Source organism: Mastacembelus armatus, chromosome 24, assembly GCF_900324485.2.
Source record: "Mastacembelus armatus chromosome 24, fMasArm1.2, whole genome shotgun sequence".
Taxonomy (NCBI): Eukaryota; Metazoa; Chordata; class Actinopteri; order Synbranchiformes; family Mastacembelidae; genus Mastacembelus; species Mastacembelus armatus.
Genome location: NC_046656.1, coordinates 3,969,488 through 3,994,828, shown reverse-complemented (window position 1 = coordinate 3,994,828; position 25,341 = coordinate 3,969,488). Strand labels below are relative to the sequence as shown.

The 25,341-nt window shown below is 40.7% G+C and overlaps 1 protein-coding gene across 2 annotated transcripts in view; it reads left to right on the top strand.

Moving 5' to 3' along the window:
- Window positions 1–2,122: 2,122 nt before the first annotated feature.
- The window catches only part of epha7 (eph receptor A7), an 88,136-nt gene continuing 64,917 nt past the window's right edge, over window positions 2,123–25,341 (top strand). For both annotated transcript variants that reach the window (XM_026318114.2, XM_026318113.2), the window contains exons 1-4: window positions 2,123–2,312; window positions 3,887–3,951; window positions 4,550–5,219; window positions 23,978–24,133. In XM_026318114.2, coding sequence (XP_026173899.1) covers window positions 2,219–2,312; window positions 3,887–3,951; window positions 4,550–5,219; window positions 23,978–24,133 — 985 coding nt within the window. In that variant the 5' untranslated portion in view covers window positions 2,123–2,218. The remainder of the gene's footprint in view (window positions 2,313–3,886; window positions 3,952–4,549; window positions 5,220–23,977; window positions 24,134–25,341) is intronic.

Below are 25,341 nucleotides of genomic sequence, written 5' to 3'. Positions count from 1 at the left end.
CATTTCTAACCTGGGACTTTTCCTCAGATTTCCCTTTTTCTCCCATTCAATATATTTTGAGTAGTTGTTTCTTATCTAAATGAACTGTATAAGAATTGATGCTATATGTCATTACAGACTGTACAGCCCACTGAAACTAAGTAATTTTAGCATGTAAAAATAAAATTTACCCAACGTTTTTCTTCTTTTCTTTTGTTCTTCAACTTCTTTCTTCTTTTGTATTAAATGTGAATTATCGAAATCTTTCTAGTGGCGGAGGTGTCACTCCAGGCTGAAAACCGTGGGTTAACTTAGAACTTATGGTCGAGTCACAGAGCCGAGCACACAGATTCTCCTCGCGCGTACGTGTATATATACACATATATACACACACACACACACGCACGCGCACGCACACACACACGCACAGCCCACTAAGATCCAAACCAATTACAGGAAGAAATGAGCACTTCTCCCATGTCCTTCCTTCACCTGTAGTCTGGACAATAGGTATCATGACAGAATATGACAGTATTACATGAAACACACTGCTGCTGAGGAAAAAAGAAAATGGAAGGAAAACTCTTATGCTGATAAAATACTGATTTACGGAGGCTACTCACTGTGAAGCAATGTTGCAAAATGTCACGATGCGATTGTGGAAATTGACAAAGTACCTTTACTTATGTACTGTACTTATTTTGTTGTACTTTTGAATATTTCTTACTTTTTATGTATACTTGAATTCGGCTAGATTTGATTTCAGTATTTATCTGACAGCTGTTAGTTTTAATTAGGCTTATTACATTTTGAATGATTAAATCAGAGGGTTTTAATATATTGACCTGCATTATCTGATAGACTTGGAAAAAAGTTTAAAAAAAAATCAAAAAATAAAAGAATTTGGAGCAGAACAATGTTTTTTCTTTTTTCCTCTTCCATAAATCATCTCAAGACCCCTCAAATTTGTATTGTGGTCATATGGACCATATGTGAGCAAGGTTGCAAGTTCAAACTGTCTGCAGCTCCAGGAGCTCCAACAGTAAAATGCTGATTGATGCATCAGTATTTACATTCTAATCATGTAATTTAGAATAAGATCAGTCAGAAGGGACATTCATTCGTTTTTTGTGCTGTTTTTACTGAAATGAAGGGTCTCAATGCCGACACTTCAAATAAAAGTTTTCTCCAGTTTTCCTATCACAAGTTGGCTTAGTGTGTCTAGAAAATGTTTAACATTATTATTATTATTACTGGAAAGTGATTACAAGGTTGTTTACTGACTGCTACAACTCATCTTTTAAATAGCAGAGTTTCTATTTAAGATTGCTTTAGCATTGCATACTTCAATCCGTATGTTTTAAAGAACCAAAGCATGTTTTAGTCGGTTGCCAGTTACAGACTGATTGTGTTTCGTTGGTTTGCAATGCTGCTCTTTATTTATTGCATCTTAAAAGACTACAACCAGTGGGGGAGGTCCCATAAACAGCTGCCTCCTTTGCCGCTGTGACAGGTTAATATAGCCAATAACAGCCCACCTCCTTCTCCTGACCACCAACATAGCTGGGCCACTACACTGGTTTAACTGCGGGGATGGAGGCAAGATCTAAAAGGTGTAATTAAAACTAACATCATATTTAATGTCCATTATGCAGGAGCCACTGAGCTCTGAAACATAAAGTAGCCTACCATCAGTAAAAATACGGAAATAGGCAAATGTGTTTAGATGGAAGTGGCTCGTTGGGTTGAGCAGATTCATATTTAACCAAGTTTCTCAGGTGACACGCAGTAATAGGAAAATAAAACATACTTAACAACTTTAATGTCAGTATCATTGTCTTTTTAGAAGAGCTGCTTCAACCACCCAGACTCGTCTTTGCACAGTCTGCCATACTTGAACATCCCTTACCGTTCTTATAGAAAGCAAAATATCTGATCAAAGTTGCAGTGAAATTTCCTCCTCCGTGCATCCAACCCGCAAATGCCCTGCCACCTCCGCAGACTAACTGCCCCGTTACGTTTATAACGTTACCTACTCTGGATTATGATTGGACAATCCCTCCGTCTGTCTCCTTGACAGACACACCGGAGCCACAGTCTCCTCCCAGAGGCAGCAGACGCTATTTGAGTGTGAACCAGCGGATTGTTGTACATAGAGCCGGTTTAGTGTCGTCAATGGAAAGCACACGAGACGGTAGCAAAGCGAATTACGGTCTACATTGAAATCCGCGGCTGCACCATGCTCTCCAGGTCTATCCCGTGTATGTGGATTACATTTTGCCTTCATTTATGCTGTTATGTAGACAGCGGGGAAGCACAGAATGCGAAGGAAGGTAAGTTCCTAAAGTTTGGACTCTCTTCCATCCGACCGCATTTGGAAGACATCCTTCACAAAGATGTGTCCAAATCCTGCAGACAGCATCCTTGCTTTTTTCCTACATTAAATCTCACGCAGATTTAATAACTCAAAATCTGAATGTTCTATAGGGCCGGCGCAGTCGGATGAGGTCGATGTGTGGGGGCTTGACAGCGCTTTCTGTTCCCGGGCTGTTTGCGAGCGAGCTCTCGGTGCTTTTACGCACGGCTATTCAAGCCGTAAAGCACGGATTAGATGCAGGAGCTCCTGTCTTTTTTTACTACAGCACTGGTGACCTGTCGCTATAACTAGCCTGTTCATTATAGATTAACAATCTGTCAAAACAAACTAGGTTACATCAGCGTATCGATCGTCCCAGCAGGCTCTGCTAGCTGGAAGGGAGTGAGCAGTCTATTTGGACGCAGTTTCGGATGGTTGTTTCCTGTGGCCTCCACTCTAACAGTCCTGTCTAGTCTTGTTTGTTGGAAGGGAAATACAGCAGATTGATGCGGAGCCGTATACCGCCTCAGACGCTTAAGTTGACCACAGACAATATAACACGAAAACAAGACACGGTCTAAATAATTATAAATAGCCGAAAATGTACACTTTTGATTGATCGGATTATGGTTAAATTAACGAAATAATGCTATGCGTAAAAACAGAAAATCACTCTGCGGGTTCTCGCTACCCAAACTACAGTATGATAAACGAGCGGGTTTGGATGGAACAACTGATATGACTTGTTTATTGCATTTAGGCTACTATAAACAGACAGCTGTAAGATAAAGGTGGAATTAGCAGCCAGAACGTACCGCTGTTAAAAAAATTATAATGTATTAAACGACACGTCTAATATGGACGTCTGTATTCCGCGTTTATTTTACAGCTGTCTGTTTGTAGTAGCCTGAATGCAATAAACACACACACACACATATGTGTGTTTATATATATCTATATGTATATATATATATAGATAGATATGTATATATCTATATATATATAGATAGATATATACATATGAAAGTCGTACCATAAAACGAAGCGAAAGTCCTTCGCAGATTAAAAACACCGAAAATCCGCCTCTTAACGTGATTTCACTGTAGTCTTGTGGCCGTAGGGCAATGTTCTGAATGCATACAGAAGCGGCAGCTTAGACTTAACGCGACAACTTCCACTCCAAAAATGAGTTTTAATAACTAATGCGTAAAAACACACCCGTAACAGATATATTAAATGCGCGCAAATGTTAACGCGTAATGACTCGAAACACAATCTAATAAGCTTTGTGTGTTTGTTTCTATACGCTATTTCTTCTTATGAACAGTCAGTATCTTAATTTATCCTTTGAAAAGTTCCCACACACGAGAACCTGTCTGCTGCAGTGTATATATTTGTATTGCTTTTTTTTTTTTTTTTGCTTTAGTTGTTCACTGTAGAAATTAAAATTGGGTCACAGGTATATAGACATATTTGTGTGGTCTCTCATTAATACCCAGCCCCGTGCGCTGGTGAGATTTAACCATTTGCCTCTTGGTTTCCTGTCACTAGTGATTCTGCTGGACTCCAAGGCACAACAGACAGAACTGGAGTGGATCTCTTATCCTCCGAATGGGGTAAGTCTGCGTCTCTGCAATGCACACGAATGTACTCCATATTTGTATTTTTTCCTAGCTTTTTCCATTGTCCTACATCTGTGAGAGAGGAAATATTTTTAAAGGAGGTTTGCAAATATACATAGGGATCAGTGCCACATATTTCTTTGTTTACAATAGTCTTTGTAGAACACAAATAAAGAACACAGGTTGTTTCTACTACTAAACTCTCATGGCTTTTGACATTCAGAGCACAAAGACCTTAAGCAAACCACTTCCAACTTACTTGTTTGATTAAAAGCAGGCAGTGAAAAACTTTTTCAATAAATAACGTGATTAGAAACTGATAAACTGAGCACAGTCATTTTTTAAAGATGTTTTTGTGTGATGAAAATGCAACTGCTTAGCTCCTTTCATTTACGGAAGTTTATTATACACAACACTGTCTCAAATGATTGTATTTCATAAACCTTTGTCATATTTATTGCAGTGTAATCACCTCCAGTTTGGTTTGATTGCTAAGCATTAGATGCATATCTGAGTTTGATGGCATTTAAATCCAGCATGGTGATGCTCCCTGATGGTTGTATTCATTACAATGCATTTCTTCTTGTTCCAGTGGGAAGAGATCAGTGGCTTGGATGAGAACTACACACCCATTCGCACTTATCAGGTATGCCAAGTCATGGAGCCCAATCAGAATAACTGGCTTCGGACTAACTGGATAGAGAAGGGCAATGCCCAGAGAATTTTTGTGGAACTGAAGTTTACATTGAGGGATTGTAACAGTCTACCTGGTGTGGTGGGCACTTGCAAGGAGACGTTCAACTTATATTATCAAGAAACCGATTCAGAAGTGGGCAGGAGCTTACGGGAGAACCAGTATGTAAAAATTGACACAATTGCTGCAGATGAAAGCTTCACTCAGGGTGACCTGGGTGAGAGGAAGATGAAGCTGAATACAGAAGTGCGCATAATTGGCCCCCTGTCTAGGCGGGGCTTCTACCTGGCCTTTCAGGATGTAGGGGCGTGCATTGCCCTGGTCTCTGTCAAAGTCTATTACAAGAAGTGTTGGTCTATCATCGAGAACCTGGCCACATTCCCAGACACCGTGACTGGATCAGAGTTCTCCTCGCTGGTGGAGGTTGAGGGCATGTGTGTGAGCGATGCCGAGGAGGAAGCCGACAACTCTCCCAAAATGCACTGCAGTGCCGAGGGGGAATGGCTGGTGCCCATTGGGAAATGTATATGCAAAGCTGGATTTCATCAGAAAGGGGACGCATGTGAACGTGAGTGGCTGTGCCTTTTTTCATGATGTGAATGCAACATTTACTAGTAATTTAATTTACCTGTTAGCATTCCCTGAGTTGTTTCTTGCTGAATTAGCTTTTCAGTCAGGGGCATCCTGGATTTCACACAACAAAAGTGTGCCAAAGGGGGAAAAAGGCAATAAAGTGAGGAGTATTTGTAATTTGATTATGCAAAGGAGGTAAATGACATTTTAGGCATCGCTGTCTGTATAGTTGTGTTTGCAAATGGGATTAAAGCAGCCGATTCGTCAGCAGTAAAGATGTATAAAATATTGAGGCCTCAGTATAATAAATGGAATCCGTGTTAATTGATTATGAGGCTGTTCATTTACAGCTGTGATGCTGTTGACACTGGGATTAAATAATAACTTCAGTTCAGCTCAACACTTGTATCTTAATCACTGGCGAGGAGCCAAGACAATCAGTAGCTGAATATACAGGTCTAGAGGAAGTCCAGCCAGTCTTTCAGTGTCTCTCTGCTCTGACCAAATGACCCTGACAGAGGTAGTGAAAACAAATAGCTTCTATACTGTGGCATTTAGGCCTCAGGATATTTATGAAAGAGTCTAATAGGAAGGGCAAACACAGCCTTGCTGTGGCTCAATTATGTGTTGTTGCGATGCCAGATCATGCAACTACAATTAACAGCGGTATGCTCAGAGGATTATTTGCAGTGGCCACCTGACTTGAAAGATAAAAATTACTGTGGATTAAAAGAGGGTGTCTTAGATCACAGAACTTAAGTGGCCTGTCCTGTCAGTGAATCCTTTTCTTCTTTTTTTTTTTTTTTTTTTTTGCAAAGTGGGCAGCCTCAATCTAAGCAGCTTATGGGAAGCAACACCCAGTAATAATTGACCAGAATGCATCTAAGAACAAATTAGTGTCCCTGGCAGACAAGCTTTTACGCCATGCTGTCATCCATTAGGGACCCCTCTGAGGGAGGTGTGTTAATGAAGTATATTAGGCCATGTAATTTAGAGCAGCACAGCCCGCCTCAAGTTGTGCTATGTCTCTAATGTTAGCAGGCTATTGCTGATTCAACCCCATGGAGCTTCTTTTATTGTTTTTGTTGTTTTAATATGCATAGATGTAAGATCCAGTTGTACCCTTAAGTAGAAAGAAAGTCCACCATTTATTTCCACAGGGGGAGTGAAGCAGAATACCAACTCTGACTTGTAGAAGTAATTTTAGCAACCTCTTCTTATTATGTCCTGGTGCCAAGCCCACAGAACAGAAGAAGTTGATTGTCTCCATTAATTAATCTGTTCATGTGTCAGTTAAGTCAGATACCTGTAGGTGTAAGCAGCATTACAAGGAACCTACCCATAGGTTGTTTTATAACCTGAGGAAGAAGATTCCTTAATGTGAATGTGGATCAAATTCCAGCCTTGATAGTGCACCTTTATGAGCTTTATCTCCGCTGAGGCATGAGAAGCCTTTGTATTAAAGGGTAGTTAATCTAAATAAAATGAGAATCATGGTGCACCATCAGCACTTCTTACAGTGCACTGACATTAAATTGTGCAGTCAGTAGTTTCCTCTAGAACAATCTAAGAGCTATTCAAACTATTTCTATCAGCTGAACAGCAGCAATGGGTCCAAGTGGGTGTGACCATTAAAAATGGGACATCCAGTGCTTTTGGATACTGGATAAACTTGTCCTCATACTGTGTGAGTACATCATCTTTCAACAAAGAGAACTTTGTTTTATGGTACCTCATGGCAATGCTTCATCTTTATGATAAAGGGTACAGTATGCTTCTAACAAACTGGTTTGCACAAAATGTTGTTCTAACCTTTTCTAAATGGCTAAACCATGAAGCTAAAATTCATGGTGTTGCACTTTGTTAAATACAAATCATTACAGATTGATGTGAAAAATGAGAAACGTGAGCTTGTTAAAATTTTACACTGCAGCCTATCAGACCAGCAGTTGTGTAGAAGTGGGCACACTTATTGGATGTTGGTTTTGGAAAGTAACAATTATTATCCCATAATCTCCATAATTCCAACACAGGATAGAGAGTTTTAGATTCTGTTAGAGGATCCAGCAAGCACTCTGTTTGAAGCAGATTGAGGTATTTAGTCATCAGTGACATATTCACTTCGCTTCTCAAATATATTTTCTGTTGACTTTATCGCCCTAAACAGCTCTTAGAAAAACCAAACCCTAGGCAAAACCTCTTGAATTCAGACATCTGAAAGGAGATTTCAGATGCAGGACAGTGTTCAGAGAGGCACTTTATTTGAAGCAAACTTACTTAAGACAGTCTTTAACTGGCCTACTTTAGTATAACAGGGCCACTGAGTAAAATATTCAGGGGTGGGTGCAGGTGGAGTAAGCAAGTTGAGCTGTCAGTCATGTCATTTGAGGAGCTCCCACTGTGGTTTTAAAGGGCTCCTCCGAAATGCATGGTGATCCACTCATTCATCACCATCAGCAAAGAGGGACCCCTTGTCTTTCACCCCTATGGCCCCCCTCTCTCTGTCTCTCTTTAACTCTTTGTGTGGCAATCTGTGGCAGTAAATGTCACTCTTCTTCTCCGCCTGCTGTGTTCAGTGGGCTCAGTGTAATGGGTGTTGAAAAAGGCCAGTTTAAGTGTCCCCGCAGCCTGCACAGGCTTCATTTTACGAAGAAGTGCGTGTTGTGAAAATAGCACCCATTCATTCGCTGGTCCTGTTTAGCGCTGGCTACTGGTTGCAATGGAGCCGCAGAGTCGTTTAGACAGAGAGAGGGCCCTTGTGGGAGGACATTGGCCTCTTTGTGTTGCTCAACCCTGGGAATGTATGTTTTCTGATATTGACACATCACATCGTTGCGGTACTAAATAACCAGTGCCTGAGAAATGACTAACTGTTGACCCTCACCCAAAAAAGTGAGAAGCCTCAGTCTGGTGGAAAACAGATAAAACAGGCCATATCTCAATGCTATCGGTGCATGCTAACAAGAGAATTAATGAGAGGATACTGCATCCTGTAGAGTGCATTCATCTTGAATGACAGGGAGTTGGACAGAACTTAGTTGGAAACTGATTGATGATTGGCCCCCGAGGGAAGGGGCTGAGTGGTCAGGGTCTGACCACGACAGCTAACATGTATGGAAACCACCAGGCGGTCCAAGCAGCCAGGCCCAGCTCCAGGGCTGGAGAAATAGCTGCACTTAGCATTTCAATTGAAGCCAGGAACCAAGAGTCAGGAGCTTCTCATATATCTTTATGCTCCCCTGATTGATAAGGTGTGAATTTAATACACCAAATGGCCATCTTTTACAACTGCTTCAGAGGTTAATTATGCACATGACAGGTGTGTGCCAAATCCACTGGAGACCCAAATGGACCTAAATCATTGAAGATTGAAATAAATTGGTGATGGATGGGAGCTTGTCCTGTCACTGCCAGTGTCTGCTTCCTGTGAATTCGAGCATTCTTCCACAGCCCAGGGCTTTACCTCCTTGCTGTCTTGGCCCTGCAGGTAGAAGTCAAACACACAGATGTGGTATTCCCTGCTCAAGATGTTAATACTGAAACAGTTGGCAGTGTCCTAAAAGTTGAGTTGAGATTTGGAGACCCTAAATTAGAGGTCAACTGATACATTGATCGGCCGAATTTGCAGTTTTTATACAATCAGCTATTGGCTGGCGCTGGAGTTTATTGGCTGATTTTTGTTCAGGCACTTGTGTGGGCAGCCAATTTTTACAGACTACATGACTGACGGACCTCAGCAGCACACTTGCGAGCCACACTGTTGCCAACTTAGCAGCTTTGTCCCAGGTCCTGGAGCTGTATATTGCTGATGTGCAGTTACTGGCCCCACCAACCTGCAGTGTCTATCTGTTGTTTATTGTTACTGTTCTTTTCTCTCTGCTCTATCCACTCACCCCAACTGGTTGAGGCAGATGGCCGCCCAAACTGAGCCTGGTCCTGCTGGAGGTTTTTTCTTCTGTTAAAAGTTTTTCCTCTCCACTGTCACCAAGTGCTGCTCATAAGGGATTTGTTGGGTTTTTAGTTTTAGTAAAGTGCCTTGAGATTTGTGCTAGATTTTGGAGACTGATGTCAAAGCACATATCATTTTTACTCTTCTCAGCGAGCAGTGGGTGCTGCCGTGGGCACCTCCCCCGTCCCAAGGCACTACCAGGTGGCCCAGTCCTCACGCAGCAGACAGTCCATCCCAGCTGCATTCAGAGCAGGAGATGTTCACTCCTCCGCGTCCACAGTCAAGATTTTCTGTTTTTTCTATTGTCTCTTTTTGGTCCCTTTAGATTGCTAATGTAGATTGTATAAAAAAAAAGTTCATGTTCATTGTGACTTGTTGTAGGCTCCTAAGTGGACCCTAGGGTTAAAAAAAAGAAAGAAAAAGAAAACTAAGAAAACTAAACTAGACAACTAAAAAAATCTATTAAAAAAAAAAACAAAACAAAAAAAAAAAAAAACAACAAATTAACTCTGCCAGAGTGTCTGTTTTGGGTCCCTTTGCACTGTAAGTAGAATGCAAAACACCCAAAAAGTGTGCTGTTTCCTTTTTATTTTTTTCAGGCTAGCAACAAAAGAAATCAAAAATTTAGTGACCTGAAATTATTTGTTTAGCTGTCGAGGTTTGTTGAGCATTTGTGCATTGATGTTCATTACATTCAGTGTTAAAGTATGTTGTGATCCAGCATAAGCTCTCACTTTCTTGTTGCACTCACTTATCTAAAGGTTGCTTCAACCATCTTTAACTTAGAATGTATTTCCTTTAATAGAGGATATGCATGTATTGCCCCAAAGTATTGTGTGTGAGCTTTATATGTTGTACAAAGGTAGTCAAAATAATAAAACAATGAGACTGAGTACTACATTTCTCCAGGAGAGAGAACAATGGCTATTAAATTACAAAGAATCCAGTAAAAGAGTGTTATATTTCATTGAAAGTTAGACTATTAAGAATAGATTTGTAGACTTGTCTTTATGACCAGAAAATATTATTATATTCCGTGTGTTTCTTCTGCTCTATCTAATTCCCCCTCATTAGTAGACACTAAACCACAGCTACATCCTCAGAGGATGAAGGGAAGGCAGAATGTTTAAATTCCCGATTTGGCAAGCTGTAACGAAGAGCGTTTATTTTACTTCCATATCCAGTGCCCCTATTTTAAATATACACTTCCCAATGGGGAGGACCAGTAAGATGTTGTTTCCTGGGATACACTTGCTTGAACTTGTGCCAGCAGTGGGATCCCACTACCTTGTCAACGTGTCAAATTAAATTCAAATGTTTCATTATACTTAAGAAAAACTTTCACTGGGAGGCTCATTCCAGGAGTAGTTTGGCTTGGTAAATATTTGTTTCAAAGTTATATTTATAAGAGCTGTGATTATTTATATGCTGAAGCAAAGACATTGAGATTAAAAGCCTAATTATTTGCTCCAATAGGTTTCTGTGTTTATAGATTTCACATTGATGGATCTAAACACAATCTAAGCACAGTGAGCAGAGGCTGAAGACGGACAGGAGGTTGCCATTGTCTGGTCACTGGTAATGGGTTTGTCTCTCACCTCTGCTGATAAGCTTCAGCTACTGACTCATGCATACATGAATATCAAGCAGCTGTTGGAAAAGCTCAATCCACTCAACTGTTGTAGAAGCACAAACCTTGTTGAGAAAAAACTAGTGGGAGCACTGAAAACAAATCTTGTGGATATTTTTTCCAAGTATTAGCAACCTTGTATTTTTTGTTTTCCTTTCTGAACGATGCAGTGATATGGAACTGTCTGGGCCTTAGTTTAAAAAACAACAGACAACAATAAAGTGTAAATTATTCCTAATCTTGGGTTTGGTGCAGCATTGCAAGTAAGGAGCATGTTTCATAATGATTAAACTGTGTTTTTATGTTTGCCTTGTGTGCTAATTCTGAAGTGTGTGCATTCCATTCTGGTTTGACACAGACTAAGAAGAGTGGGTGTCAGTTTGGATGCAAATTGCACTCACCTGCTATTTAATGCTGTTTCAACAGAGCCAAAAAAAGAAAAGATAGATATCAGTATCTAGGTCTTAGAATCTGACCTGCCAGTCCAAATTGAGTAACACTAAGTTGCATCGTATGAAAAGAGAGATCCAAGTAAACATTCCTCTTTCTCTTGCAAACAAAGGCATATGGTCAGCTAAACTGGTAAGGGACTTTGTCAACCCCCCAAAAGGGAGACCTTTTTGACTTTGCATTAGATAGCGTTATTTCCAAGGTGACGTTGGTGCCCACACAGGGCTGTGCATGAGGTCAGTGAATATTAACTTCATTTACACATGGCTGCAGACCAGCACAGCACCACAATGGAGACCTGCCTGTTGTGTTTAGTAACATGAGCACCCCGGTTGACAGCACACTGTCAAGATGGAAGATGGATGATCGCAGCAGTTGACCCCTGATCGCCAACAGAGTCACCCCTCCAGCCCCCTCTCCCTGAATGACAAAAGAGTCCTCCCTGTGGTGCAGCAGCCCTCATCCCCTCTTGCGCTAACAGGTTCAGACATCCCCATCGATCCCTGTTTCCATACCTACTTGCAATTCTAAAGCTTTTGCCCTTTTTATCTAGCCAAACTGTGGCACAGATGTCGTTTTTTGTAATTGCTTGCCTGTTGACTGCTTGAGAGGGATGTGATCAGACAGGCAAACTCCATGTCAGAAGACAGTGTCTTTGGTGTTCTGTTTGTGTCCCTGTGGCATGAGGGTGAAAGTGATATGTGAGTGGCCCTGGGGTCTCGCCACCTTAAGAGGCAGGAGGGAGGGCCCTGTTGTCAGTGGAGCTGCTCCTCTGGGAGGGTTCAGACCACTGGCTCTGTACTTCAATCTTCCTTTAAGAAGAAAATCAATAACTTATTACATAACTTTTCACTTTTTCCCCCACTTACATCCACAGCAGAGGAAGCAGAACTTGTGCTTCGGGTGGCTCTGTTGAAGAAAACTCTGCTGTTAATTCCAATTGTATTAAAACAAATCATACATTGTAAAACAGGAGTGTTAGTATACAAGAACAAATAGGTATTGGACTGCATCAAACTATCTGCTGGTAAATTTCTGGGATATCAGATTAATTGTTTGATCTACGTAATGTCAAAATAGTAAGTAATTTCCATTGCAAGTTCCTGATTTGTAACAAAAATGACACATTCTATTCAATTCTATTCAATTTTATTTGTATGGCGCCAAATACAATCATCTCAAGGCACTTTACAAAAAAAAAAAAAACCCAACAAATCCCTTATGAGCAGCACTTGGTGACAGTGGAGAGGAAAAAACTCCCATTCACGGAAGAAAAAACCTCCATCAGAACCAGGCTCAGTTTGGGCGGCCATCTGCCTCAACCGGTTGGGGTGAGTGGATAGAGGAGCGACAGACATTCTCTGTGTACTTACTTAGACTATTTGGCCTGATAACACAAAGTGGTAAGTAGAAAAATATCTTGTTTTGTAATTAAGTGGAGCCCTGGACTGCACCAGCCCCTGTAGACATCTGAGGCCATGCTGACATCTTTGAGTGTCAGGGAAGACCACAGGGACCTGATCACTGCAGTGATGAGTGGCTGGCTTGACATTATTCCATTCCTTTTTACCATAGTTTTGGGATCAGAGAAGAAGCTGGATTTGGATGGGTGGGACCCAGGCCAGGACGGGAGGGTTAGTAGGCACTGTGCCAATGCTCAGTTGCTCACTGTGGTCATTTTCAGTGCTGATTTCTCTTGGGCTGCAGGGGGCTTTGGAATGCGCAGACCTTTGGACCCTGCGCTTTCATCCCCAGAATGCAGAGTCCTTGCCTCATCGGCGTTGTCTTTTAGCACAGCTCCCTTTCAGAGTTGACCAGCTCATCCATTAAAGATAGCCGCCTGGCTGGCCTTAAGGGCCTTCTCTTCTGTTTCCATGTGAGTTTAATGAACTAAACAAAAGACGATTAGGCAGGGACATTTTCCATGTCACTGAGAATCCATTTCAAAAAGCTCACTCCGCATGATAACTTAAAGAAGCAAAGACCTCTGGGAGGACAGTACTTAGACTTAAGCTCAGGCGGAGTTAGAGGTTGTAAATTCACTGATGTAATGGGTTTCATCTTAAAATGTCCTTCGTTTTCCACTTCTAAGTGTATGCAGTAAATCAAGCAGGACAGCTGAAAGGGGAAAAAAAGGTGTTCAAATTGTTTTTATTTTGAAGACAGCAGCAGAAAGTACAGTATCTGTGGTTAAATCTGTCTTGTGAATAATAGAATAATCGCTTGATCCAGCAGGTCATTATGACCAGCAGTAATGTGCCATAGTTAGGTGTCCTCTAGTGGCTTGTGAAGGTGTGAAAATTGAAGCATCCTATGGGTCATATTTAAACAGGTATAACTGATATATATTTCATTATTGTATATCATTTAGGGTAGAAGCCCAGTTGTTACCTGGTCATTTTTCCATTTACAAGGCTAAAGTTAGTCGTTTCCGAATGATAGCAAACCAAAACAATGAAAAATAGAGATTACTGCAAGTAACAGTAGATTAGGGCCTGTTGAAATGTTCATTCATTTGGGTTCCTGCTTTAGCATTACTTTTAGGATCACAGCAGAACCATTAGCTTTTAGTATAACTTTATCAGTGGCTGGTTTTAATTTTTGCTGTGTACAGCCAGGCAGACACTTCCTTTGGGTTTCCCTGCTCAGAGAGCAAAGCTGTGTGCCCTCCAACATAGTGTAAGGGAATGCTAATCTTCTCTTTGTTTTTCATGGAAAGCTACTTATCTACTGCTAAGCACAGGTACCTTGAATGAATGGGCTAGTTGTCTGTATGTGTGGAGTGCAGAAGCAGTCAGGCAGAGTCATCCCAAATATGTGTGGGGTAGAGTGAGGATCCAGCACAATGTGACATTAGATTCAGTTTAAACTCATGTTTCAGTGGCTCCTTTAAATCTGACCTCCCCTTTTAAGTCTGATTGTTTCCATCTCCTAGCTTACATAGTTCTTCCCAAACCTACAGGAGGTGTTGGTCCTATAAATGTTTGTAAGGAGTTTGACATTGAAACACTATCTCTGTCCTGCAAAGAGATTTTCAGCACAGCTTTACTTCTTTCCCTTTTTTTGTGTGTGCCACAGTTTCTTAGAGCTGGGTAGGCACCTTGGCTCTCATAGGTGGGAGATTAACATGTCTGTGGGCAAAAAACCCAGCTGCTGAGCACTTCTTTTTATTTAGAGAAAAAAGATTTCAAGCAACGAAAAAAGCTTGGAACAAAAGGAAAAAAATCTTCCACCACCTGTTGCTACCTTACTGTGATCACACTGAAAAACGAAATGTTTTCAATATGAGAAATAAAAGGTATAAAGCTCAAGAAATCTTTAGCATCATTATAGAACACTGAACAGTTTAGATGACGCAAAGCTATAAACCAAATGTTAGAAAGTACTGCAGAAAGCTTAATAAATAACTCTTGTCTTCCTTCAAGGTGCATTTGATTTTTCCACAACCTTTTCAGCTGCAAAAGTGCACACATCACCTGCAAGATGAGATCAATTGAGCTGTCCTTTGGCTTTTCAAGTAGAAGAAATATACTCAGCTAGGATTTTCCCCAGCTCTGCCTGCCTGCGTTGCTCTGAAATTACTCACAAGATGTACTGCCTCTTACATTGCAAGGGAAAACACCACAGGCTTCAGTCCATAAAAGCAATGCAACGATAGTTGCATAAAATTTCAGTAAACAGAGCCTGATGAATGTTCGCACTGAGGCCTACTATTTATTGAGGCAAAGAACATAAGTCACATCCAATCAGAACAGCACACATAGACCTGAGGCTACACTGCATGAGGAATAAGCTCTAGTTGAGCTATTGACAACCTTTTCTATAGTCGTAATGCATGGTCATGGTCATAATCATATGCCCTGAGTAAAAGCAGGAGTTGCATTTTTAAATAGCATTTCATGGTTGTCTGAACATCCAGCTAGACCCAGGGTATTTTGGAACAGTTGGCAGAGAATGTTTATGGCAGTATTAACATTGGACTGCAGTGTAACAGTAGTGATCAGACATGTTTCAGGGAGAATATGATTTTATTCTTTACACGTAGCACTGGGTAATATTTATTTTTCAATGAAGTACGAGCCAGTCAGCTATCAGCCAGTCCCGAATGACTTTATTTATTCTTTACTAATGTAGCTACTCCCTGAAATCAAAATTTTAACAATTTTAGGACAATGTACATTGCAATGCATTTAGCCATTGCATTTGCAAGCATTTGCATTTAGAAATGCAATGGCAAAAAAGTGGGCTTACCAGTGTGTCCGAGAGTTCAATCCAGCGATTTACTCAGCACAGACACCACACCATTTTGGTACTGGTACCAAAACTCTGATATGTCCATAAACAACTTATGTCAGAGTTCCTCTGACACACTCAGAGGAAAAGAGACTGGGAGGAAACATACTCACATAAACCACAGGCGACAGGCTCTACTTTGTACCAGGCCTGTGTTTAGAGTTGATATTTATAAAGACATTTCCCTATCGGAGTGGCACCAGTCACAGCAAGTGTTTTATGGAAAGCAATGGTGTTTTGCTTTTTTTTAAATAAGAAAAAAACACATTCCTTTATCATGCCTGACCCTTTCCACCTGGCATTCATCAGTGACAGGGCCTGCATGTTGGTCCTGTCGGCTGCTCTCCTCCCTCTGGCTCTTTTATCACTCTAATGGGGTGCTATCTCTAGGCTGCTCTCTCCGGGTCTCTGCAACCCCGCTCAGCTCCCCTTCAGTGTGCATTCTTTCCACATCCGTCCTGACACACAAGCGGATTTAACACATAATCAGGCTGGACAGGGGGTGGGTCAGAGACAGGGAGAGGCCCACCCCTGACATCATGCAAGGACTGTGGAGACAGAAAGATCTGCAGTAGTCATTTCCACCCAGGTCCTGGCATTGGGCAAAAGACAGAGGGAGTCTCCCACATTCCCACACTGCAGTTTGCTTTGAGCCCCATCCGCAGTGATATTGAGACAGATGGGGAGAAACTCAATATCCCAGATGCCCTGCTCGGACAAGCCAGTCCTCTCTGTGCTCAGTAGTAAAAGGATTATAATCTTGATTGGATTTGTGGTTTGTAAGCAAGCAGGGAAGCTTTCTAGTTTTTCCAAGACAAATTGTCATCAGAAGTTTCTGTTCTGAGTTTTAGAACCCAGAAAATGCTTTAATAGTTTATAATTATTTTATGTTAAAGCTCAAATTATATTTTCAAAATCTGCACTGCCACAAGGGTTGACACTAATGAGTTTGCACACACCTGAGTAAAGTCCAAAATGCACATTGACTGTGCACAAGGCTCATACACAATATACAGAGTGTGTGAACACATCTACCTTTGTAGAAGCTGATTGTAGTATAAAACAAACATGACCAAGAATGGTTCACTGTCACATTGTGACATAGGATTCTTCAGTGCTTGTCCTAAAGAATACAAAAGAAAACTACAATTTGATCTCTCACAAGCTGAAATATGGTGTCACCCCATGGCACAGTTGTAATAAAGATAGTAAATATTGTAATATTCATTGATCAGATTTGCTGCTTCTAAGTGTGACAAGAAATTTTTAAGTATGCATATCAGACGTTTTAGTTTTCTGTGAATTCTAGGGCTTGGATACAATCTAAACCTCAAAATACACAATTGCATCACCACATGATGTAAAAATTGTCATCTGTGTGGTCTTTCAACATATCACATTTTTGGATTCTTGATGGTATTCATGTATTTTGGCTAACTTTATTAAACAGCCCCAGCAGATACATAGAAAACTACACAGAAAATTAAAAGGGCAAATATGGAGTCTGATCTGTCCACAAAAGCACAGGATCAACCAAGGGAAAAAACACCAAGTGCCATTCAGTCACCCTCAGACAAGAGAAATACTGTGTTTTCTGGGCTATAAATCGCACCGGAATTATTATTAGTTGCTTTTAGCAAAAACAGCCTTGATGAACAGGAAAAAACATATATAATTTGCTTTGGTGTATAAGGCACATTTATAATTATATTAATTATAGTCTAAATTAACACATTAGAACAACAAGCAGAAGTGCATTATGATATTCATTCATCCATGTCAAGTAACATTAAACAAATGCACCAATGTCGGGGTGGACGGAGATGAAGCAGCGTCTCCTCCTCCTCTCTCAGGTTGTGTGAATGTCTACACTCAGTCCAGACTTTATTACCTGCACTTTGAAGTCTGCAGTCTAGCTCTTTGTTTTTCACTTGTGTTACACTAGGATTTACAGTTTTGCGTCAACATAAATGTTTTTACTTTTTCGGCAGTACAGTATTATCTTCAATTAAGTCAAGATTGCAATCTAACACTAGTGACAACTCGAGAAAATGAATATTACACATATAGGTCGCTTCACTGTATAAGTCGCAGGACAAGCCAGAGCAGTAAAAAAAGTGTGACTTATAGTCTGGAAAATACAGTAATTATTTTCTATTTTGTCTTGGGAAGGAATATGTCAGGCTGTCGCATAAAGGTTATTTCTGTTCTCCCCCTCCCTCTCAGTCCCAAAAACCAGTGTCATGACACTGCCAAGGCATGAGAGATGTTATTCAAGAATTATAAGAAGCTCAGCTCAGAAGAGGAAAAAAGAAATAAACTGAGATATTACAAAAATAGAGAAATCCATTTCCCCCCATTTTTTGTGTATGTATGTCTGCACAAGATAAGGAGACTGTTTTAATCTGTGGGCCAGTGTGCACTGTGATTGAGACATTATAGTCACAGGAGGGTTTTATTATCTCTATCCTGCTACTCTGAGGACCTGTCCTTTCTCAAACTCTTCTTCCTCTCTCTGGGCAAAATTGCTGACTGCAGCTTGTCTTCCCACACATCACTGAGTGAAAGTGTTTGACCACTGGAAGGGAAATTACAGATTCTGGTTCTGTAGCCTCTCTAGGAGCTGGCTGGAAAGTGAGATTTGTTTTTTTTTTCTCCCCTTCTCTCTGCTTAACCTCAACCCACTTCTCTAAAGACTGACTAATTTCTCATTGTTGTAAATAAGCTGGCTGTTGTAGCTGCCACTGAGCTTTTTGAACATGCCCGTGTCAACAAGGACAACCCATTAGTTGCTCTTCATCTGTGCCTGAAGAAGACCAGACTTACATAAATGGGCCCTTTTCCCAAGGAGTCACTCTAGCTCTTCACCCTTACAAATGCAATTACACATTGGACTGTAAGTCAAAGCCAGGCCGGGTTGTAAACACTCTGGGATTTGGTACAGTGTTTTAACATGTTTGTGTGTCAGAGTTTGCCAGTAAGATATCAGTCACCTACTGAAAGAACAGACTGTGTAATTGCTTGGTAGATATTAACACTTGAAAGGAAAGTGTCATTGCAGGGATATTTAACAAAGAGCCTCTCACTCACTTTTATCACATCCCACTGTCTTGGACTAGGGCTGTGTCTTCATCTGACATCTGGTGCCAGATTTGGGAACTCACTAGCAGTGAGTCCATGTGTTGCTGCTTGGATGGGAATGTTGGGCTGGGAAAGCAGTGTTTGTAGTTGTCACTCAATACGCTGTCGGTGGGGAGAGCTACAAAAATACTTAGTTTTCCATGTCATAGAGGCATTTGATTTTTGAGGCCTCATTGGCTGCCTGTTGCATCTCTAAACATTTCTGGGTGCCAAACCCAGATGGATGCACTGGTAAACACATTGGCTGTCACTGAAAAAAGCAACGACAATCTGGGCTTTATTTGTGAGTCTAAGTTAAAGGTCAAGTGCAATTTGTCTTGTTTTTGAAGGGGATTAGATGCATTAGGTATCACATTATTTTATGATCTTTTCTGTCTATTTGCTGTGATGAGCTAACACCAGGGGCGATTCTAGGATCAGAATTTTCGGGATGCTTAGCTCCTCAGCAGAATGTGACATTTATACAGTGCCTTATGCCCAGCGCTCTTTCTGCTGACTCCACTCTGCTCTCTCCTCTTCTCTCCCTCCTCTGTCGCTCTACCTCTTTGTGCTGTCAACCCAATAGCAATAACATCCAGTCACAGATTCTATGAGCTAATATGGATATGGGACTTTGTAATACTTTGCAAATTAGCCATGTGGAGTGAAGTTACATTACATTTTATGTCAACATAAAACTGAAACGTCTTTCATTTGTTAATGAAAAGTAATTGCAATGCTTTATAATACTGCACGTTACTGCTATGTCATCTCTACTTACACTAAAATTTTAAAGTGCAGTTAGCTCATTACCTGGCAGGTGTGCAGCAGAGTCAGCTAATGTTGTTTGACAATATTCACAGCATGGAGCTGTAACCACACACTTTCTAACTCACAGTTTTAACAACCAATTACACCAGTGTTCCCATTCAGACCAGTCGACATCTGTATTTACCAACTTTTCATCTTAGGCTATTTGTGATTGTAATCTCCACCATGAAATTCATTGCTACCTACTTCTTCTTCTACTTTGCTTTTACATGTGTGACTGATTATAAAACAAGTCAGAACGTTTGCAAAATCTAACGTTAGTTAATAATAGGCCAAATAATTCATTTTTATTATTATGTAGGGGTGCTGAGCAGAGGTCGACCGATATGGGTTTTGTCTGGTCGATGCTGATGCCGATATTTAGAAATCAGGGCAGCCGATGGCCGATATATGATGCCGATTCTTTTGGCCGGTTTGTTTGGCTGATTTTAATTTTCCCCCTTCATCTGACACGGAACAAAAAGTGATACATAAAATTGCTTAAATTAAACATTTATTGAAGATAAGCATCTCCAATCATTGCACTTAAGTTATAATTTAAATATGTAAAAAAATTCTACTTTCAGATTTGTTGCACACATGATAAGCATGGTCAGCATCAATTCTAATACGCTACAATGTAATTACTCGTTCGAAACAAATAGTTTTCCCCTGCCATCATTAGCTGAAGCCGTGTGTGTAAAATGTAAACAGACCACGGCTACAGTGTGTGTGTTGCTCCGTCTCTCACGCAGAGGGAGAGAAACTCTCCGGTACAGAAACTGAATTAATAACATATGACTTTATCCATACAACGCATGTTACTATAATAATTTAGCCACTGGGCTTGTTAGCATGTTTTGGTACCCGTGCCTACAGCTCACTAACAATACAGACTCAAAATGTTACTCACAATCGCTCTCCAGAAGTAGCTTCATATTTAACCAATGAAATGTATAAGGCAAAATTAAAAACGAAAGATAAGTACTTTCTTACAGTTTTTGGATGCTTTTCAGCAGACAGGAACATCAGCTCACTGAACAGCAGTGGTGACAGCCTGCTTGTCGCAAGAGGGGTCTTCACATGTTCCACAACAATGATTAGCTGGTCGCAGATGTGCCTGCCTATAAATCGACCTAATGTGCAGTGAAATGGGCCGATGCTGATAAATTAAAATGTGCAAAAAAATGGCCAATTGGTCGACCTCTAGTGCTGAGATGAAATTTAGGTGTGCTTGAGCACCCCTGAAAAGCATCTAAAAACACGACTAGCTAACACTAAAGTATAAGCCAGAAATCTTAACAATGACATTTATGTTTAGCTAACAAGCTACTTAACTACTAGCTGTCTGGTAGACAAAACATCTCGTTTTTTTTTTTACATGCTCCCAGACAAACAAACATTACTTCATAGCTTGCATTTTAGAGGGCGTCCAAGTCAGGTTCACTGGTGTCTTAAATGCAAAGTGTCCTAGGTCACTTGTTTTAGATTGATGAATGGCACTTGTCCAGAAGGAGGTGCATATTCATGAGACATGATCAGTAGCATAATCCATGCTCCTTAAATTGCCATATAATGCTGGCTGTGCTGCTTTTTATGTGGGATCGCTTCATTCACAAAGATTTATAAGGTAAGGTGAAGCTTTATTTGTGCCACAGTGGTGAAAGTCACCACCACCAAAAGAATAATTTCATACTGTGACGTGACATCAGAATAGCATTCCGACAGAAATCAAGAGGGAATAAAAACATCTTTCTAAAGCAAATCAGTCTATGACCAATATGAGAGTGAGTGAAAATAACTGGAGGGGACACATACAAGATAGACGACACATAGTGGGTCTGACCCACTCACAAATTTTTTGTTCAAGCATGAACAAGTTGGATAATTTGACAAATACATTTAAATTGCTCATATATGCCACTTAAGAACAAATCTGGTTGTATGACTTGTAGGGGGGTTGTCTTTAAATTTAGTTTTTGATTTCAGTTTGAATTTGGGTATTGGAATCAGTATCAAGGAAGAAAAAGCATAGGCCTACCTGACAGACATACAAAGAAAACTACAAGAATAAGAGTGACTTGGTTGTCCTTTAAAGATTTGTTTACTTTGGAAAGCCCTCGCATCTTAGGCTTTAGGCTTGTCTTAATGTGTACTGTGGGTCCTCATCTGATCAAGTGATGGTCATGGTGGGACATGACACTAGTCCCTGTCCATGTCCCTAGGTTTAACCCTCTGTACACTGGCAGCCCAGCAGATGAACTCTCAGAAACCCAAAGGCACATAGACACGCTTATCAGAATGTTTAAACAGCCTCACATGGTGGGAGAAAGCAGCGTCTTAACTAGGATCTAGCCAGTCTGTAACCTGCTGGGGTAGGCCCTTCGGTGTCATTACCAGCATACATACAATAAGGGAGTGTTTGCACAGCATATCAGATACAATGAACTGACATGGTTTACTCTGCTGTTTGTTGAACGTTATCGCTCATCAGAGATGCACATACACTAAAAAGCAGCTAAATATAAGAGAGTAGACTCTCCACCTGGTGTATTGTATTCCACCTGGTCAGTATTTGTGACTGACTGCTCACAGTCTCCTTGTGCCTTTGCTTTCAATTACCAGCTGGAAAAGGTAAAGAGTGATTAGAGATAAAATCACAAGCTGAAATCTTTTTTCCTCTTTTTGTCTTGTTTCACAAGGCTGTGGCAGGGTGGAAAATGGAGAATGACAGAGCTTTCATGTAGCTGAAATGGGGATACCCTGAGACTTGACCTCTACTTCGTGCTGCTCTGGAAGTGTTAAAATGAAAAAACTTGGATTCCTCTATCCTTCTTTTTCAGGACCTGTCATAAGAGGTGGTGGGCAAAGGAAATAAAAAAAACAGCAGAACAGAATTAAGATGTGTAACCCAGTATGAAAATCATTGCTCATTTCCTCTGGTGGCTCATGAAAAATAGTTTGTATGCAAAGCTCACAGAGGTTCAGATTTCTTGTAGACTGCAGTTTTGCACCAGGCTTACATAGCTGTGCTTTGCACATACTTTACTAGTTTTAAGGGGAAAATAGGTGGACCTACAATAAAAAATGTGCTAGTATTGGAATCTGTGCTAGTATCTGTGACTCACAGTGAGTTTGCTTTGGATCACTTTGTTTTCTATTAACTATCTTTGTTATTACTTGCACTTACTGGTCTTTTGGGACCCAGGAATCAATTGCAACTTTGAAAAAATGATAGCTTTGGTAGAATGAAGTAGATTTTATGAATCCTCACGCACAGTCTTTCCATATTAGTCATATCAGTCTCAGGTTTGTTTGTCTTGGTTAAAAGTAAAATGTTAAAATGATCCTTGAGCTTGTGATTGATATGTGTGCTTATCTCTCTGCTCTACAGAAGAATGTTTCCTCTAAGAGATAGAACTTGTTATAAACAAGGCAGACCTCTTTACTGACCTGAGGTTTCATCAGAATAAAAATAACCTTGTTATTTTCCTCTCAAAGTGAGAGGTTGCAGTTGGTGAATGCTTCGACATGATGGCATTTCATGGCTCATCCTGCTTGATGAGCCATGCTTGCCTTGGTTCCTTCAAATACTGGCTGCTTGTGAGACGTGAACACAATGGTTTGTTCTGTCATGCTATCCCAGTGTTGGGAATTTGGGCGTGAAGATTTTTTCAGACTCTGTTTGCACAGAACTAGTATCACCCTGAGACATTTAGTGATCCATGATGACTGTTGAAATCATCAGTGAATATAATAGTGTGTGGCTTAGCTCAAGTTATAAAAATTGCTATAAGAATTCCCACTATCTGCTGGCTTTAGGGGCAGTTATCTTTTGATAACCAAATGGCCCTATTAACACACTGGGGATATATTATTGTAAGCTGTTAAGTGTGTTGCTTTTCATGCACAAAATTTTATTATAACCAAATTTAATTGTCATAAAAATTGTTGGATTTAATGTCATTTTTCAGTATGTAAGTTTAAAGAAATGATATTCCACTTTTTCCTTGGACAGAAATTCTCAATACACCAGCATTTAAACTTGGACTGTCCAGCAATTGGTGAAAGAAGCTGAAGAGAATACTGCCAAAATGAAATGCAGTTAAAAATAATAAATAGTACATAGGAATCCCTATGTACTATTTATTATTGTTGATGAATAGAAAGCCAAAGAAGTTTCTGGCCCTGTGATGGACTGGTGACCTGTCCAGGGTGTACCCCTGAACTTTCACCCAAAGAGAGCTGGGATATCCTCCAGCAGATCCCTGTGTCCATAGTTAGGAGTAAGCGGGTATAAAAAATAGATGGATGGATGGAAAGAAGTTTCTAAACTTTCTCCAAATGTTGTTTTATGTAAAAACAGTGCAGTTTTACCCCCAAACCTGCAACAGACAAACTGCATGAGATCCCTACTTGACTGTGCAAAACTGATTTGAAACTTTGTCTGTCCTTAACTTCCTCTTTCCCATTGCCTTATTTATTTATTTTCCTCCCACAGCATGCGGCCGTGGTTTCTATAAGTCTTCCTCTCAGGACCTACAGTGCTCTCGCTGTCCAGCACACAGCTTCAACGACCGTGAGGGCTCCTGGCGCTGCGACTGTGAGGACGGCTACTATCGAGCGCTCTCTGACCCTCCGTCTGTGGCCTGCACTCGTAAGTCATGCTGTTGCTAGGTAAACACAGCACAGATCACTTGCTGGCATCTGAGTTTAAACAGTTACACATGCACTAGAAAATGCACACTCTGAAACCGAGGCCAGGCCTGTTCATTCAGTCTGCAGTGGTCTCATGAAAGCCCCAGATGTGTTCTATAGCAGCCCCTCGGCCTCCCAGTATGTCATTATAATTATGTTTGCAGGCTTGCATGTCTGTTTTCTGTCTTAGCTGGTTGCTAATGATGAGAGGAGCAATTTGCCATTTCCTGTCTGAAAGATTGCAATTACAGTCAGCAGAGGCAGCTCAGGCAACCTCCTTACATCTTCATTTGTCCTGGCCAGTGTAACAGTTGTGTGACACCCATTGATGGCTTCTTTACACAGGCAGGGGGACTCTTTGGTCTGAAGGGTGGGGCTCATTTGCTTCCAAATCCATTCTCAACATGTTTATTTTAAGGTGCTTCTGGATGTTTTTTTTCCTTCAACTACTGTGCACAGGGAGTGGCACACCGCAGCAGGACAATGTTAGAACTGCTTTTATCTGGAGGTAAACAGCCCCAACATAATCATAAGAGCAAATAAATTAACTTTTCAAACTGTAGTGATTGGTGTTTAACACAGAAAAACAACACAAAACAGACATGAAAATGCAGGACATTCAGCATGCCTGGTTCACATCCTGAGCTGTAGTGCTTCACTTTCTCCTTGAACACCCAAAGTAGGCCAGTCAACTGTGTGTGTGTGTGTGTGTGTGTGTGTGTGTGTGTGTGTGTGTATGTGTGTGTCTGTGTGTGTGTAAGAGAGAGAGAGAGAGAGAGACAGAGTGACTGCTGGTGATAAATTATGCAGTTGTCTATACACTAAGTCAGAGAATCAATGAGAGGATTGTAAGGATGGTAGTTTAGATTCAGTGTTGTAAATTTTATATGAAAACAGTTCTTTGTCTGGGTGTCTGCAAAGCAGCTTGTTGAGCAACATCTCTGTCTCTGCTTTCCACAAATTTCTATCCACTTATTTCAACATATCCTCGGTGCACAGGTGTGTTTACCCTGCCAACAGTGTGCGCTTTGGTCATAAATTATTTGGCAGAAGCCTTGAAAGTTTGAAGATTTTTAAATTAAAAACATGGGCTGAAATTGAAGGCAACAAGAAAGATGTTAAGACTCTATCCTGAACAAAAAATGATCTATCTCTCATTATTAACAA